Consider the following 17237-nt stretch of genomic DNA (forward strand, 5'->3'; position numbering starts at 1 on the left):
ATAACATCCGGCAGGTAATCTTTCGAGAATCGATTTTATTTTACACTTAAAGAAAATAATTGTATATAACGCTGAGCTACATATAAACAGTATGCAAAAGCGATTGGCTGGTGCGGGTGGCGCAAAGACGGGGCTACGGGGGGCCTCCTAACGAGGGCGGCCCTTAACGTGACAAAGGGATGGAGGGGATGGGCGGTAAAGCTAGCCGAAGAGCCCGCAACTGGGTCCGGAATCTTGTAAACTGGTAAACGGTACGAGTCCTAATCCTAAACACTGAAAAAAATAAACTACACAACTACTGGGGATGGTGGGGCGACGACCGGGGGGTATCGGAATCTAGTCCTTGCCGTCCTGCTCGGCCGACTCCTGTCGACTGACACAGTTGAGGAACTCCATCTGGATGTGCGTGATCTGGGTCTTGCTGAAGCACTGCATCTTCTTTTTGAGGAAATCGAAGAACAGATCCAGTTCGTCCCGCTTGGCCAGGGCATGGGCAATCTGTTGCTGTTGCTGGAACTCTTCATCCTTGATCAGATTGGTGGTACTGCTGCTGGCCGCACTCACGGACAATGGCACTCCGCCGCATCCAACGGAAGCGCCCGTCCCGCCGCCGCCTCCACCGCCCCCGCAGTTCATGTTCGGCAGCTGGAGGATCGTCGTCGTTGGCGTCGCCGTAAAGGATGTGGTGTTACACAAAGCTGCCGCCGGCGTCGTTGTCACTGTGGCAGCATTCAGGGATACGGCCGGAGTACTGGAAATGGTGACACTGGTGCTGGTGGCCTCGGTGACGTCCACCAGCGAAATCTGATCTGTCCGCGACACTCCTTGGGGGCCTCCTAAGAGAAAAAAAGAGGTTATCCAACTGGCTCAATGCCAAAAAGGTCCAACAACACCCACCTCCTGTTGCATTTCCACCTGTCGCTGTGGTCGTCACCAGGGTGAGATTCTTCAGCTTGCCGTCGCCCACCACAGCTCCGCCCGCCAGCACACTGTTGGAGGCGCTGGTCGACGGTTGGAACTGGTGCTTGCTGGACCGCACCGTCTGGGGCTCTATGTCCGATATGCAGAAGTCGTGGGCGTCGATGTAGTGGAAGCCCTTGCCGAGCGACACCACATCGCTGCTCCCATCGACGGCATCTCCCACGCCCATCTCACAGTCTACATGGGCGCCGCTGGCCTCCTCGTAGAGACACACCTCCTCGTAGTCGACCTCCGCTCCGGTGGCTCCGTCCTCATCCAACTCATGCTTGACAATGTCCACCACATGCCCGTCTACGTCGTCGTCCTCGTCGTCCACATCATCGACCACGTCGTCGTCATGTGCCAGTTGCGAGAGCTCGATGCTGGAGATGCTGCGGTCGTGCTGCGACTGGTGGTGGCTGTGGTGGTGGTGCTGGTGATGGTGCGGTTGGTGGTGACTGTGGTGGTGGTGCTGGTGGTGGCTGTGTTGCTGATGGTGGTGCTGCGATACTGAGTCATCCGCTACGCCCTCCTCGTAGGCGGTCAGGATGAAGGTCTCCGCCTCCTCGCTAACCAGGGTGATCTGCGAGGCTCCGTGGTGGGACGAAACGGTGGCTGTATCCGGATCCGACTGCACATCATCATCCACCACTTCGTCATCCTCGTCCTCGACGTGCTGCTTCAGGTGGAGCATGGCCCCGATGGGCAGAGTTGTGCTGTTGGCGACCCCGGTGCCAACACCAGCGTTTCCACTGCTGCTCGTCGTGTCATAGCTCAGCGTGGTGCGGTGGGACTTCAGCTTGGGCTGGTACACCGTCGACAGAAAGTCGAGCTCCTTGGCGTAGCGCCACTTGGAGAGCCGGCCCTCGATGCACTTGGGCGTACGGAGTCGGTACTGATGGTAGGTGTCCCGTAGGTTCTTCCACTTTCGCCTCACCTCCTGCACGGTGTACTTGTCTAGGGGGAGACAAAGAAAACAAAGAAATAAGTGCCCTTCCAGGACACTCGTCTAGACCATGTACTCACTGCCGATCTGCTGGGCCACCTCCTGCCAGCCGCTGAGGACATCGGAACGGCGGCGCTGATTCGGCTGGAGCTTGTAGTTGTAGAGCGCCGGATTTTGGCGCACCAGGTTGATCAGTGTCAGAATATCGTCCGTGGGCGCGTTGTCCTTGTGGTAGCGCTTGCGCTCTGGCGTCGACGAGGACATGTTGCTTCTGCTGTACCGAGCTGCGAACTCCAGCTCCGCACTCACATTTAGTGTGGTTTGTTTATGTTTACAACTCCACTCGCTTTCGAGGCACTGCCGAGCTCTAAAGATTCTCGCCAAGATCCACGCACACACTCATGCACTGGCACACAAACACATACAAACATGGAGTGTTCCCCCCACAAGGTTCACTCGCCAACAAAGCCCCTCAACGACCGATATCCCAGTTGCCAGGAGACGGGCTAATGTCAGATGGCAGTCAGGATCAACTTCCCGCTCGAAGGTCTCTGTATTATTTTTGCTTTCTTTTGATTTTGCTTTGGCGTTACTTATTTCGCGCTAGAGATGGACCAATGGTGGCTGGTTATCGTCCTCCGACAGCGACACTGTTTGCCAAATCGATAACTATCGGATAGACACACACAACCCTGCACCATTGTTTTCGCCCCCACCCCCACCATAATAATATCAAAAAAAAAAAACAAAACAAAAAAAAACAGAGCGGAATTGTTTATGACCATGAGCACACCGGCGAAAAACAACGGAACTGGCTTAGAGGACGTGAATATACCTGGACAGGCGTACCTGCGCGAGGCCCTCACCTCCTGCACGGACCCCCTGAAGGCCATCGAGAGTTTCCAGGTTTGTTTACGTTGCCACCATAAAAACGCGCCAAAAAGAAACATTTTCGATTCGTCACTTTCCCCATCGCTTTGTGTAACCATTTCAGCTGGAGAATGGGGTGTTGCTGCCGTCACTGCGGCCTATGCTGCCGCTCCTCGACCTGCACGGTGTCCGGCGGCTGGACTTCCACACGTCACTGATGGAGGAGCTGCGGGACAAGCTGATCGCCCACATCAACGATCTGGGCCAGAAGGAGGCTCGGGAACGCGACAAGAAGCTGAAGGAGTTGCTGGTGAAGAGCTTCCCGGTGGTGCGGGTTAAGTCCCTGCGACCAGTGGTGATGGCCATTTTGCGGAACACCCAGCACATCGACGACAAATACCTAAAGATCCTTGTCCGGGACCGTGAGCTGTACGCCGATACGGACACGGAGGTGAAGCGACAGATTTGGCGCGACAACCAGAGCCTGTTTGGTGACGAGGTGTCGCCGCTGCTGTCCCAGTACATTCGCGAGAAGGAGCACATTCTGTTCGACCACACCAACCTTAACAACCTGTTCTTCCAACCAACGCCGAAGGTGCGCCGGCAGGGCGAGGTGGTCCAGAAGCTGGCCAACATGATCGGGACGAGCGTGAAGCTGTACGACATGGTGCTGCAGTTCCTCCGCACTCTCTTCCTACGCACCCGCAACGTCCACTACTGCACGCTGCGCGCCGAACTGCTGATGGCCCTGCACGATCTGGAGGTGCAGGAGATCATCTCGATTGATCCCTGCCACAAGTTCACCTGGTGCCTGGATGCCTGCATCCGCGAGAAGAACGTGGACATCAAGCGGTCACGCGAGCTGCAGGGCTTCCTCGACAACATCAAGCGCGGCCAGGAGCAGGTGCTGGGGGATCTTTCCATGACCCTGTGCGACCCCTATGCCATCAACTTTCTGGCCACGTCGGCCATCAAGATCCTCCACCACCTGATCAACAACGAGGGCATGCCGCGCGACAACCAGATCCTCATCCTTCTGCTGAGAATGCTGGCCCTGGGGCTGAGTGCTTGGGTGATGATCGACTCGCAGGACTTCAAGGAGCCGAAGCTGGACTGCCAGGTGGTGACCAAGTTCCTGCCCGCCCTCATGTCGCTGATAGTGGACGATCAGTGCCGCAGTCTGCACGGAAAGCTGCCACCGGACGAGCGAGAGTCCGCCTTGACCACCATCGAGCACTCGGGCCCGGCTCCGGACGCCGTGGAGGCCTACATCCGGGAGAGCTCCGTTGCCAGCATCCTGGCCATGTACTACACGCTACACACAGCCCGGCTTAAGGATCGCGTGGGCGTCCTCCGGGTGCTGGCCATTCTCTCCGCCTGCAAGGACGATCGCGCCTACGAGGATCCCTTCCTGCACTCGCTGGTGAGTAGAGAGTGTTGTGTGCCTGGTGCAGCTCCTTGAGTCTCCCTCCTTCCAGATCGCCCTGCTTATTCCCATGAGCGAGGAGTTCTCCACCGAGGACTTCTGCACGACCCTCTTCGATGAGTTCATCTTCGCCGGCCTGACCCGGGAGAACGTAACCTCGCGACACATGCTCAAGCTGCTCTGGTACGTCCACAACAAGCTGCCGGCCGGACGCCTCGCCACCCTGATGAAGGCCATGCAGCCGACGACCGCCCACAACGAGCACATCCACAAGCTGTACGAGACGCTGCAGGAGCGGATCGGTGCCGGGCAGGCGGAGACGCCTGTTATCGAGGCTCCGCCAATCGAGTTCGATTCGCCGCTGAAGAGCGTGCCAACGCCAGGTCCACACTATAACGCCCAATAGCCCGAGGCGCCGGCGGCCGCTGTCCCAGCTCCGGCACCGGCTATAGCACCAGCTATAGCTCCAGCGGCTGTCGTCGGATAATGGATACCACCTCAATCACAACCCCAACCAATATACCCATAACGGTCGAGTTAGAGACCTTGGAGCTAGCTTTCGCTTGTAGCCCTCGTGCGCTCAGGATAAGAATATATTTTGTTTAGAATTAAGCATAACCACCAGGAGGAAGGAGGAGTATCATACACGTTATATAAAGGATAGGGATACATATTTACATATGTATGTATGTAATACGGTGTAGCCAGTAAAAGGATTTAGTAATTGTTACGGCCCGTATAACTACCGGCCCGGATCTAGTACACAGTATAGAGTACAAATCTAAAGATATATATCGTTTGTGGGCTTTAATCAATTTTTTTTTTTTTGTTTTTCTTACTATGACTATCTCTGTATTTTAACGGCTATATATATATATATTTTACAAATTCTCTGCAAAATTATACAATACTTTAAGTCTTAAATCCTTTAACTAAGCTTAGTTCTTGACTGATTTAATTGCCTATCATAATAATTAGTATTATCTGCTAAATAATGCTATCCGCTGATTGTAAATCCCACGCAATAGAGAGTGCAGCTTAGTGTTTGCTACTAGATTCAGAATCCTAATCATCATGCTTTTACCATTACTTCAATTATACAACTGATTTTAAATTAAATATTAAAAAAAAAAAAATATAAAAAATAAAAAAAAATCTAAGACTTCCTCTAATTTATACGGGGGCTGGGTTAGCCGGTGGCGAGGTAGAGGCTTCCAGCAGCGGAGGTAGCGAGGATGAGTCTTCTATGCAGACGGTGTGCGAATCATCGTCCAGGACAGGGTTCTCCGGCGAGAGGCCCACTGCCGGCGCCGATGACGACGACGATGACGAGGAGCTGGTGGAGGAGGAGCCCAACGACGAGCTAGAGCTGGTCGTACTGGTGGTGTTGGTCACCCCCGTGCTAGTCGCCGCTGGAGGCGATCCTTCTGCAGCTTGTGTGGAAAATAAATCGAATCTTATTAGAAAAAAAAAACCGTGGTCTGGGTAGCCCAGGGATTGGAGGTTAATGGTTTATGACTGGGTTAGTAAGGATGAAAAACAAATAACAAAAATCATGGAACATGCAGTGGATGGCCGGATGGGTTGTGCTTGGCGAGGCTATATGATTCGTTTTCGGGTTCTTTTTTTTCTACCTTGCGGTGGCGCTTCCGCGGTGGCCTTTTCCGCCGCGCTGGCTGCCTCGGCCCCAGACGCGGATTCAGTGGGAGCATCGTCTTTCGGTTGCGGGGCCTTGGGTGTGGCAAACACCTCCTCCTGCCGCTGCGATTTGCTCGTCTTGAACATGTCCACATACTCGGCGTACATCAGCTGCCACTGGGAATGTGGTTTCAGGGTGTCAAGCACGCACTGCATCAGCTCCTGCTTGGGAACGAACTGAAACGGGACGAAACTCTTAGACCGCGAGGATCGAGAAGGGAGGGAGGGAGCATACCTGCGGTATTCCAGGCTCTGGATCCTCCAGCAGATCGTCCAGGAACTGGCGCATGCGCTTCTCCGTTCCATAGGTGGCCAGCTGGAAGGTGAGCATCCGGTGCCAGTGCTTCAGTTCGTCCAGCGACTCTAGCGTCTCGCAGAGCTTTATCTGGTTCTCGATGAACACCATCTTGGCACTTTGCTGCCACGCCTCCGCCTTGCGCCTGTAAATCGAACCAGGAATGAGAGAGTAACCCCCAAGGGGATGAGTACCTCAACTTACAGCTCCATTCCGGCACTGAAACAGAAGTAGTTCGAGCTGCTGGCCTGCATGCCGAGGACCGGGAACTTCTGGCTGATCCCCTCCATGTCGCGGGGCAGGGTGCCCTTGATGCCGTGGAACATGATGGCGTCTTTGGTGGCCAGCACCAGCCACGACTGCAGGCTGGTCGAGTACGTGTAGGCCTGGCCGTTGGCGAAGCCGATCAGCGGCAGGCCGTAGTCCGTCACGGAGAACTGAATGGCCTGACCATGGGCGGAGAGCAGCTGCGTGAATTCGCCGGCGAGATTGACGGATCGCCGGGCGATATCCCAAACCCGCAGCATCCCGCAGTTTGTCACCACGCCGACGAAGCGGTTATCCGGGCTCTGAAAGAAACGGGTTTCAATGCCACCTTCCGATAGACACCACCGTCGTCCTGGCTACTCACAAAGGTACAGTGCACGGCGGAACTGATGAGGGAAATGGCGGGAAAAACGGGACAGCCCGTCTCCATGGAGACCAGCCGCATGCTGCCGTCGAGGGAGCACAGCATGGCGTACTTTTCGCACAGATTCAGGTTCACCACCGGCGATCCAGCCAGGAACTCCCATAGCATTTCGGTGGAATCCGATGCCGTGATCTTGGCCAGCATGCCGTGCGTGGTTTTGAGGTAGCCGTTCTGGACGTGGACGCGATAGTCTAGAGCCGCCTTGACGAACTCGCTCTTCCCCGTTGGTGTGACTTGAAGGTCCGGCGGCCCGGTCGTGGAGCTCTGGTGCTCCTCCACCCGGGGCAAGCGTGGCAGGTCGGCGGGATCTACGGGCTGTGACTGACGGCGTTGATTGGAGCTAGGCTGGGGTTTGAGTCTGGAAAAAAATCATTCAGTATGGGGGGAAAGGGGAAAAGGGCGAAAGGGAAATCCTCACCTGGAATCTAGCCGCCCGTGCTCGGTCCTCACCAGAGGCTCCGGCATCAGCGGCGTGGCAGCACTCTCCGTCGGCGCCGTGGAGGACACCGCTCTGCTGGCCGTTGCTCCACTGCCTGCCACCGAGCTGGACACAATGCTGGTGGTCAGGGAGGTGGGTCCGTCCTCGTGCAGGGGTATGAACATTGGTGTGATCCGTCTCTTGCCATCCTTGGTCCTGGTCTCCGTCTGCTGGCTGATCGGACGCTGGCTGGACTCCGTGGAGATGGGGAAGTTGACGGGTCGCGTCTCCAGGATGGGTGCTTGCTCGCCGCTTTGCGGCTTCAGCAGCCTCTCCGGGTGCTCCATTGTGGAGGCTTTGGCGGCAGCTAGGCCGTCGCCGTACGCCATGCCGTACAGCTTCTGTATGATGGCGCTCTTGTCCCCGTCGGGCACCGGAGTGCCCAGCTCTGTGGCGTCGAATTGAAGGCAGGCGATGCTACCGTCCCCGCTACAGGCCATCAGCAGGCACTCCTTTGTCCCCCAGGACAGGTCTAGGACGCTGTCGTGGAAGAGCTCGTGTATGACCACCATGGGCCGCTGGAGGGCGGTCAGCCAAACAGAGAGGGAGCGGTCGCGGGAGCCCACAGCCAGGCAGCAGTACTGGAGCGGCTTGCCATCGGTCACCTGGCGTCGCAGGATGGAGTTGTGGAAGCGCACACAGGTAACGGCCTTGCGGTGGCCCACAAAGTCCTTGTCGAACTTCCAGCCTTCGCGCTCTATGATCTGGGCAGTGGGACCGCCGCCGTTCATGGCGTGCGCCGAAACCAGGTACTGGCCGTCCGGGGACCAGGAGAGGCGAAGGATGTGCGTGGTGCCGCCGCATTCCTCGAAGGGCTCGGTGATCTTGTGCTCCATGGTCCAGCCGTCAGTCCTCCAGATGCGGATGCTGCGGTCGTCAGACTGGGAGGCCAGAAAGCGACCGACCGGGTCCCAGGAGACGCCCTTCACCAGGCCAGTGTGGCCCCGCAGCGTGGCCACCACGTGGGGAAAGGCCCTGGCGTCCCAGATGACCACTGTGTTGTCCACACTGCAGCTGGCCAGATAGAGGTCGTTGGGCGACCAAGCCAGGTCCAGGACGTCGCCAAAGTGGCCGCGCAACGTATGGAAGCACTTCCAGGACTCGTGGTTCTTCTGCATGCCGCCGGAACCGAAGACCCCGCTGGAGCCCGCCGATTTCCGCCAGATCATGATGAGCTTGTCGTCGGAGCCGGACGCCAGGCACAGCCCACTGTGCGACCACCGGACGCAGTTGACGCACGCCAGGTGCTGGTCCATCTGGCAGAGCATCTTTGGCACGCTGGCATCGTGCTCCGCCTTCTCGGAGAGGAGCGGCAGCAGGTTCCATATCACCACCAGACCGCAGTCGTTTCCCTGCCCTCCGGTAGCAAACTTAGTACAGTCCTGGTGAATGTCCACTGAGAAGATCTGCTTGTCTGCGGGGAGAAGGATAGAGAAGGGTAATTCCAAGTACTTGGTCCCTTGGCGGGATCCGCCGGACGGCAAAAGCCGGCTGTGCGTCGTAAGTCGTATGGACTGTGGCGGCAACTCACCATCGTGGTGCACCCAGCCCGGCTTGATGAGCCGCATTCCGCCCTTCGAATCTCGTACGGATCTGAGACGGAAGTAGGCGAATACAGGGCAAAAAATATAATTAATAACAACAGAATTTCTGCACGGCGGGTCTGTGCATGGCAGTGTGACCGGGTAGCGGCAAAGCTCTCAACGGTCTGGCAGCTCTGGCTTTTCAAAACGATGTCTAAAAGTGCTGCCCATCAACTTTGAATTTGAATTTAAATTTAAGTTCTTATCTTAACTTTTAAGTATTAATATTAAAGTATAAAAGCTATATAAAAATTATTAATTAAGCTTGAAAGTAAGCCTGATAATATTTTACATTTTAAGAGCTGGATAGCTTTTATTTATTATAGTTTCTAATTTTTTCAATGTAATGTATAATGTATTAATGTATTTTTTTAATGTTTAATATTTGAATTCTTAAAAAAAAATATAGAAATTAGTCTTTAGAATTTAAAAACATCTAATTCATTGTCTTTATATTCTAAAAGTATTTAAAATCTTATTATTTTATGTTTTAAATAAGAAATAAAAGCTAAAGAGCCCCAAGAGGCAGATCCCACATGTGGGCTAGGGCTAGCCCTCCCATTTTTTTGTATCCTCCGCCCCCTGGCGGTGATAGGAGGACTTCTTGGCGTTCTTTTTTCCGGCAAACTATGTGGGTGGAGTGAAAACTAACGAAAGGCAACGAACGGCGAGGAAAGCGCCAACTAAAACACGAAAGTTTTCCTAAGCGCTCGCCTGCCATTGGCTGATCCGCATGGAGGGGCGTAGCCAGGACCTGGTGGTTGGGGGTTAGGGTTGGGGGTGTCGCTTCCTTTAGCAAATATATTTCAGAAATAAGACAAATATTTTGAGAATCAATGCAACTAAACCGTTTCGAATTGCTTTCTGCGAAATAGTCTCGTTTAGAAGTAATTGACACGAATTGTCGTCAAATATGTTTGCCAATTTATTTGTCTCTTTATTTGTTTGGATGCCTTGCCATGTCCTGGCGGATTGTCGTTTCCCCCAGGCGAATCAGAGACACCAAATTGAACGAAACGACTGACTGTCTCAATAAAGTGCTGCCAAGTTACACAGAAAAAAATGGAGCTTCCGGTTAACAGTTAACTTTGACAGGACCTCTATAGAAATAGGAACTTTTGCAAGGATATGCTTTCAAACCCACACCTGCTTTGTTCTCAGTGCCCACTTTACCTGAAGTTATTTGCAATCCAGCGCATCTGTTGCCGGCAACGGCAACATGTGGTGACGATGATGTTCCTTCAAGGATCTGGCAGGGGGGAGGGCGGCTTTGTAACCCACTCTCGTCAATCCCACCACCCTGGTCCCTGGTCCCACCCAAAAGCCACTTGACAATTGTCAACAAAGCGCACATAAAGCGATTACAGTCTGCGTGAGTGCAGGGATATGGAAATGGATGTGGATGTGTATCCTGCTCCTGAGAGTGCTAGCATTTCTTTTGTCGCTCAAGTATCTGACGGATATTTGGCAAATCCGACGCCGACAGCACTTAAGCCTCTCCAGATGGTGGTCCTGGAGGAGTTGCAAGCGTCTCATTAAAAGCATGAATGTAGAATTCTTCTCAAAAATAATAAAAGTTTCAAATATCCGGCCAACTAATTCATTAGCCGGAGGATAATTTTTGTGGGGAAATTGAAAAGCCAATGGTAAGGCGAGAAGGAAAAACAAAAGAAAAAGGCCCAAAAAAATCCATGCCCATGGGCCATCCTTGATGGATGGATGGGCTGATGGACGGAAGTCACTCATAAATGACGGTGGGTGGTGAGGCTAAAAGCAAATGACAATCAGCGTAAAACCAGGACTACAAGGACGACAGGACGAAATTTTAAAATCTAACAAATGAAGGTCCTTAAGAGGAGGGGGGAGGTAGGTAGTGAGCCAAACAAATAAATCCTAACAGGGATGCATATTTGAAACAAGGATCTACAGAGTTTATATTTAAAAATATTAATAATTTTTTTAAAGGATAACAAAAAAGTAACACTGTATATCCTTTAAAATATCGATATCCTTGCCATCCTTGGCAAATGTTTGTGCGTTCGGCGAACATTTCAATCAACGCTCGAGTGAAATGTTTGGAAAAAAAAAAGAAAAAAATGATGATAATAAAAGGAAGGATAATGTGGCAGGGGGTGCCCCTGGTCCTGGTCCTGGTCCTGGTCCTGGTCGGTGGGTGGTGGGTGGTGGGTGGCAGCCAAGCGGAAATGGATGCGCAACACAAAAGTGGCACAAATTGTGTGGCATGTGGGAGACGTTGCATGCAACAATACGGTAAAAAGGACTGCGAACTAAGGACACCATCGCAACGTAAAAACTGGAGAGACTAAAGGACTGGAGGGCAGGAAGCGATCCACTCCTCCACTTTTCAAAAAAAAAATAAGAATATTCAAAGAATTAATAAAAAAAAATATATTCGATGGCCTAAAAGTATGCAACACAATCGAGTTTCTGCTTTGAATCCTTTTTTATTTTATTTCTTTTTTTTGTTGCCACTCCCCCCCTCCTCCCTGGCGTAGAAAAATCCTTTCCAAGTGCAACAGCCGCTGTTACACGCTGGAGTCCACCCCACCCCCACCGACCTGTCGCCCATTGCCATAACAACCGTTAACCGAGATACATTTAAAATCTCTAGAGGAGAGTCCTACACCGGGTGCGGGAATAAAAAAAGGACTCAATGGGGGGAGGGGCGGGGGGAGGACCACCAGAACCAAATCCAAAGTGTAAACATTCACAGCCTCCGCTTTGGCAGGGGATAGGTTTCGTTTTTGGCCACTAGACAATGCCACTTCTGCCACGTACCCCCATCCATCCACCCACCTCAGACCACCCCCCCCCCTCGGACAGCTACAGCTTCCTTCCGTGCTGACGTTTGATGTGCAGCCATGGCAGCTTTTTTTCCAGGAGCGAGCCTGTGGGTGGGAGGGAGGGTAAGGGGCAGGCCATGTTTTAAAAAAAAGAAGAGGAAAAGAATACACCCAACCGAAAAGTGTGGTATTTATTTCAAACAAGCTCAGTGCAAAAAAAAAAAAAAAAGAAAATGGGAATTAAAAAGCAGCCACAGGGGCTGCACATGTACTACACTGAGAAAAAATTAGAGGCAGGTTCTTAGAAAAAAGGTTGATAAATGGAGAGGTTTTCTTGGGGGTTAAGAGTTTGCTTGCCCTCTTATATAAACTAATATAGTTTCTATTCAATTTTTTTATCCAATTTTTTCTCTCAGTGCACTCACCCGCTGCAATCGCCTGGCAACAGCTTGTGGGGAGGTGTCGCTAATGAAGTCGCTCCCAGTCGCTCCCGGCAAAAAATTCACCAAGAAGGCCGCTCCACCACACATATCCGTATATCCGCATATCCGCACATCCGCACATCCGCATATCCGCACATCCGCTTACATCCGCATGCTTTCATTGTAATAGAAATTATAAGCTTTTCCCCTCCCCCCCTGGTTGGGGGTGGTGTTGCTGTCGTTTTAGCAACAAAGATTGCACCATCCATTGTTCTAATGTGCCAGGATCCGCATCCGCCACTGGATGGTAATTGAAAACGTTGCTGGGAACTGTTCCTCCTGCTCCTCCTCCTGCTTGGTCCTGGTCCTGGTTCTAGTCCTGGCTGGCCATTGTTTTCAAATAAAAAAAAAAAAAAAGTTTCTTGCACTCGGATATATTCTAATCCACATGGCATGGCCTCCATAGCCTCCCCCCCCCTCCTGGTCTTTCCATCAGGAATAACTTAAATTATTGTTTTCCATTATTCCCATGGCCATGTCCTGATTGACGTCCAAATGCTGATTTGTTTTCAACGATCAACCCGACCATCATCCTGGGGGTTGGTTTGCATCCATCCAACATCCTGCTGCTGCTGCTGCCGATGCGCACCACCATGGTCACAGCGGCTGGAGCGCACCACCCACCGGCAGGACACCCACCACCCAAACCACCCAAACCACCTCAGGAACTTACGCCTCGCTTCATTTCCAACAATTCATAATTTTTAAAATCGCAACCGAGTTCGCTTCGTCCTGCAGTCGGGCCCGGGTTTCGGTTTCGGGTTCGTCCTCGGCTGCCTCTAGTCCTGGCTCTGGGCTCTGGAATCAGATTCTGATTCAGACTCTGATGTTTCTGTTTCTGTCTCGGTCTCAGGACGAGCTCTGCTGCTGGCGCGGCTGCTGGCATTCATTTCATTTGATTTTTAACTGTCATCGACGGCAGTTCAGGTTATCCTTACGAGTCCTGTCGGAGTGTTTATCCTGTTAAGACCTAGTATTTTATTTTGTGATTTTTTTTGAAGTGCCCAAAAGATCTGAGATACGAATACGCAAACCCAAAGGTGAGAAATCTCCAAAAGTGTTGCCCCTCCGAGGAGCTCAAAGGCCTTAGGTCCTTAGTGAAATATCCTGGGATATTGACATGCGTGATCCCTATTACCATATAGTACTTAGTCCTTATGAACTCCACTCCACTCATGGAAAGGACCTGCCACCCAAAAAAGGGTTCAATTCAAATTCGATTTGGCCAAAGTTGCAAATGAAATTTTGGGAAATTTTTGGGGCGACGCCACCGAGGACGAGGCCGCACGGGGGAGAGTCTGTCTGCCACATGCCCTCCACACACACACATTGGACACTCGGAGAGCCACAAGCCACAAGTGGCACATTATTTTAATTCGCAGTCAAACGATGTACCGTTAACACCACAACGACATGTCACCAACAAGCCGACAAGTTCATATGTCTGCGTGTGTGTGTGGCGGGTGGGGGGCAGGAGTGAGGGGTTAAACGAAGCACAGGGCCGGGACTCAGGACTGAAGGGGGTACATTATTGAATATCCAATGGAAAAAGATGTAGAATTCGGACAAGAATTGGCTGAGATATGGACGTCGCTTGGGGCTATATATGGATTTTGAGGATTTCCAAGGGAGTCCATGGGAAAATTTTGAAAAAAATTTCAAAAAATTAAGGGGTCTGTATTTTGATTCAGAATTATGGAGAATCCCAGTAGAATTCGTTTGAGGTACTCCTCTCAAGAATCGGACAAGAATTGGCTGAGATATGGACGTCGCTTGGGGCTATATATGGATTTTGAGGATTTCCAAGGGAGTCCGTGGGAAAATTTTGAAAAAAATTTCAAAAAATTAAGGGGTCTATATTTTGATACAAAATGATGGAGAATCCAAGTAGAATTCGTTTGAGGTACTCCTCTTAAGGATCGGACAAGAATTGGCTGAGATATCGCTCTCGCTTTGGGCCACATATGGATTTTCAGGATTTCCAAGGGAGTCCCTGGGAAAATTTTGAAAAAAATTTAAAAAAATTAACTGGTCCATATTTTGATGCAGAATGATGGGGAATCCAAGTAGAATTCGTTTGAGGTACTCCTCTCAAGAATCGGACAAGAATTGGCTGAGATAAGGCTTTCGCTTGGGGCTATATATGGATTTTGAGGATTTCCAAGGGAGTCCCTGGGAAAATTTTGAAAAAAATTTCAAAAAATTAAGGGGTCCATATTTTGATGCAGAATGATGGGGAATCCAAGTAGAATTCGTTTAAGACCCTCCTCTCAAGGATCGGACAAGAATTGACTGAGATATCGCTCTCGCTTGGGGACCCATACGGATTTTGAGGATTTCCAAGGGAGTCCCTGGGAAAATTTTGAAAAAAATTTAAAAAAAATTAAGGGGTCAATATTTTGATGCAGAATGATGGGGAATCCAAGTAGAATTCGTTTGAGGTACTTCTCTCAAGGATCGGATAAGAATTGGCTGAGATATGGATGTCGCTTGGGGCTATATATGGATTTTGAGGATTTCCAAGGGAGTCCCTGGGAAAATTATGAAAAAAATTTTAAAAAAATTAAGGGGTCCATATTTTGATGCAGAATGATGGGGAATCCAAATAGAATTCGTTTGAGGTACTTCTCTCAAGGATCGGATAAGAATTGGCTGAGATATGGATGTCGCTTGGGGCTATATATGGATTTTGAGGATTTCCAAGGGAGTCCATGGGAAAATTTTGAAAAAAATTTAAAAAAATTAAGGGGTCCATATTTTGATGCAGAATGATGGAGAATCCAAGTAGAATTCGTTTGAGGTACTCCTCTCAATGATCGGACAAGAATTGGCTGAGATATAGACATCGCCTGGGGCCACATACGGATTTTGAGGATTTCCAAGGGAGTCCCGGGAAAATTTTGAAAAAAATTTCAAAAAATTAAGGGGTCCATATTTTGATGCAGAATGATGGGGAATCCAAATAGAATTCGTTTGAGGTACTCCTCTCAAGGATCGGACAAGAATTGGCTGAGATATGGCTTTCGCTTGGGGCTATATATGGATTTTGAGGATTTCCAAGGGAGTCCATGGGAAAATTTAAAAAAAAATTTAAAAAAATTAAGGGGTCCGTATTTTGATGCAGAATGATGGGGAATCCAAATAGAATTCGTTTGAGGTACTTCTCTCAAGGATCGGATAAGAATTGGCTGAGATATGGATGTCGCTTGGGGCTATATATGGATTTTGAGGATTTCCAAGGGAGTCCCTGGGAAAATTATGAAAAAAATTTTAAAAAAATTAAGGGGTCCATATTTTGATGCAGAATGATGGGGAATCCAAATAGAATTCGTTTGAGGTACTCCTCTTAAGGATCGGACAAGAATTGGCTAAGATATGGACGTCGCTTGGGGCCACATATGGATTCTAGAGGATTTCCATGTTCTCGAATATGATCGCCCGATTTGGGCGCTCCAGCCAGCGGTGTTGATCTAGGGTGGACCTGAAGTTCCGCGAAAATGAGGAGGGGAGGATGCACATCAGGTGAGCCCTTGGGGGTGGCTCGGCAGGCAGTGGCAGGGCCCGGGGAGGGGCAGGGGTCTTCGAGGACGGCTTATCGCCGTTTGATATGCTGTAATTATGTTATAAGGTTTGGCCAACCCAAGTGGCTGTTAAGTGTGTGCCGCAAGGGTTGCCAACCCCATCCGCCAGGGGTTGATGAGGCTGGCAGGACATCAATCAGCAGGACAGGACTCTACGGCGGGTGGTTCGGATGGTTCGGGGTTAGAGCGCTGAGATTCAGATGTGCCTTGGTTTTAATTGCGGCTCCTTGTTTGAAAGTTAGTTATTCCAGCTTATCCCGCAGCCAGACGAAAGACAAACAAAAGTCGGACCAAGTCGTACTGCACTTTGCACATTAATCCCAGAGATTCTTCCGTCTCCGGTCTGCTTCTTTGGAGCTTCCCCAGCTGGGAAAACTTGTCCTCCAGAAGAAACTTGGGCACGGGCCATAAAAAAGTTCGCGACAGCTGTTGATTGAATATTAAACCGCTGCCAGTAAAAAAAAATACCGCAATTTAAGGCCCCCCCAGTCGCACCACCTCCCCCCCGCCCGCGTCAATCAGTGCAGTGCCACGCCCTCCTCCTCCAATGCCTTAATTAGCATAATCTAATTTCGACTCACCGCCAACGTCCTCCCCCTGCAAAACCCAAACCCAACCGAGTGATGGCTGCCAAAAAATGCAAATCAACGCAGTCCTGCGTCCTCCATCCTCCATCCTCCATCCTCCATCCTGGTTCCTGGCCTGGTTCCTCCTGCCAGTTGCGACAGTTGAAAACTTTATATATTTTTCCAGCGAAATGAAAAAACAATAAAAATGGCAAACTCCACAAATCCAACATGCGCCACAACCACGACAACCAGAAGGCGAGCTAATGAATGAGGAGTCCCGGTTTGGAGGAAGTGTATAGACCTAGAGGTACTCTGTTGGAGGGCAGGTTGGCTAGGACCTCAAGGGTAGTCGGGTATACCCCAACATACGGTCCTATTGCAGGGCATCTACACCGTGGGCTTGTTAAAAACTTGTTAAATGCGAAAATGAAAGAGCAACACGGTCCTGGGAGAGATGATGATGATGGTGGGAGAGGACTCCCCAGTTAGGATTGACAGGCACAGGACAAAACAGGATACAAGGCAGCCGGCACACGGCGACAGCAGAGACAGCAGCGACAGTGGCATCAAGTGTCCCAACAATTGAGTTTCCATTCCGTGGCGGATGGAGGACTGTTGGGTGGAGGGACCTGGCGGGATCCTGCTGTTGAAACATTTAATTTACTGGAATTTGGCGCGATGTGTGTAAGCTTATTAGCAGTTCGTCCAGGATGAGGATGAGGTCCTGGGGGGCGGAGGTGGTGGTGGTGGGGCCTTTTGTCGCCTGTTTTTCTATGCAAATGGCAGGACTTGTTGGCAAAACAGGACTAGGAAACAGGCAGGCAGGGCAGTTGGGCAGAGTAGATGCTGTGCTT

The 17237-nt window shown here is 50.9% G+C and overlaps 3 protein-coding genes across 3 annotated transcripts; 1 reads left to right on the forward strand and 2 right to left on the reverse strand.

Moving 5' to 3' along the window:
• Positions 1 to 15: 15 nt before the first annotated feature.
• On the reverse strand, positions 16 to 2552 carry LOC108121708 (uncharacterized). The gene is made up of 3 exons (XM_017235986.3): positions 1987 to 2552; positions 898 to 1917; positions 16 to 836 (listed from the first exon to the last, which is right to left on the reverse strand). The coding sequence occupies exons 1-3, from the start codon at positions 2168 to 2170 to the stop codon at positions 337 to 339; spliced, it is 1704 nt and encodes a 567-aa protein (XP_017091475.2). The 5' UTR covers positions 2171 to 2552; the 3' UTR covers positions 16 to 336.
• A 79-nt stretch (positions 2553 to 2631) lies between these two features.
• On the forward strand, positions 2632 to 5676 carry NELF-B (negative elongation factor B). Its single transcript, XM_017236008.3, has 3 exons — positions 2632 to 2812; positions 2901 to 4199; positions 4255 to 5676. Exons 1-3 carry the CDS (start codon positions 2684 to 2686, stop codon positions 4606 to 4608), a joined length of 1782 nt encoding a protein of 593 aa, XP_017091497.1. The 5' UTR covers positions 2632 to 2683; the 3' UTR covers positions 4609 to 5676.
• Positions 4993 to 9055, reverse strand: Hira (histone cell cycle regulator-like protein). Its single transcript, XM_017236007.3, has 7 exons — positions 8896 to 9055; positions 7305 to 8778; positions 6827 to 7244; positions 6400 to 6764; positions 6136 to 6340; positions 5837 to 6077; positions 4993 to 5635 (listed from the first exon to the last, which is right to left on the reverse strand). The coding sequence occupies exons 1-7, from the start codon at positions 8930 to 8932 to the stop codon at positions 5376 to 5378; spliced, it is 3000 nt and encodes a 999-aa protein (XP_017091496.2). The 5' UTR covers positions 8933 to 9055; the 3' UTR covers positions 4993 to 5375.
• Positions 9056 to 17237: the final 8182 nt, after the last annotated feature.

Source organism: Drosophila bipectinata, chromosome XL (assembly GCF_030179905.1).
Source record: "Drosophila bipectinata strain 14024-0381.07 chromosome XL, DbipHiC1v2, whole genome shotgun sequence".
NCBI lineage: Eukaryota > Metazoa > Arthropoda > Insecta > Diptera > Drosophilidae > Drosophila > Drosophila bipectinata.

Excerpts from the sequence above, each read along its gene's own strand:
- NELF-B (XM_017236008.3), top strand. The coding sequence starts at position 2,684 with ATGACCATGAGCACACCGGCGAAAAACAACGGAACTGGCTTAGAGGAC. Across the intron at positions 2,813-2,900 it reads AGGCCATCGAGAGTTTCCAG|CTGGAGAATGGGGTGTTGCT; the intron begins GTTTGTTTACGT and ends TAACCATTTCAG. Across the intron at positions 4,200-4,254 it reads ATCCCTTCCTGCACTCGCTG|ATCGCCCTGCTTATTCCCAT; the intron begins GTGAGTAGAGAG and ends CCCTCCTTCCAG.
- Hira (XM_017236007.3), bottom strand. The coding sequence starts at position 8,932 with ATGCGGCTCATCAAGCCGGGCTGGGTGCACCACGATG. Across the intron at positions 8,779-8,895 it reads GGGCTGGGTGCACCACGATG|ACAAGCAGATCTTCTCAGTG; the intron begins GTGAGTTGCCGC and ends TTCTCCCCGCAG. Across the intron at positions 6,078-6,135 it reads CAGAGCCTGGAATACCGCAG|TTCGTTCCCAAGCAGGAGCT; the intron begins GTATGCTCCCTC and ends GTCCCGTTTCAG.
- LOC108121708 (XM_017235986.3), bottom strand. The coding sequence starts at position 2,170 with ATGTCCTCGTCGACGCCAGAGCGCAAGCGCTACCACAAGGACAACGCG. Across the intron at positions 1,918-1,986 it reads GGTGGCCCAGCAGATCGGCA|ACAAGTACACCGTGCAGGAG; the intron begins GTGAGTACATGG and ends GTCTCCCCCTAG. Across the intron at positions 837-897 it reads AGGTGGAAATGCAACAGGAG|GAGGCCCCCAAGGAGTGTCG; the intron begins GTGGGTGTTGTT and ends TTTTTCTCTTAG.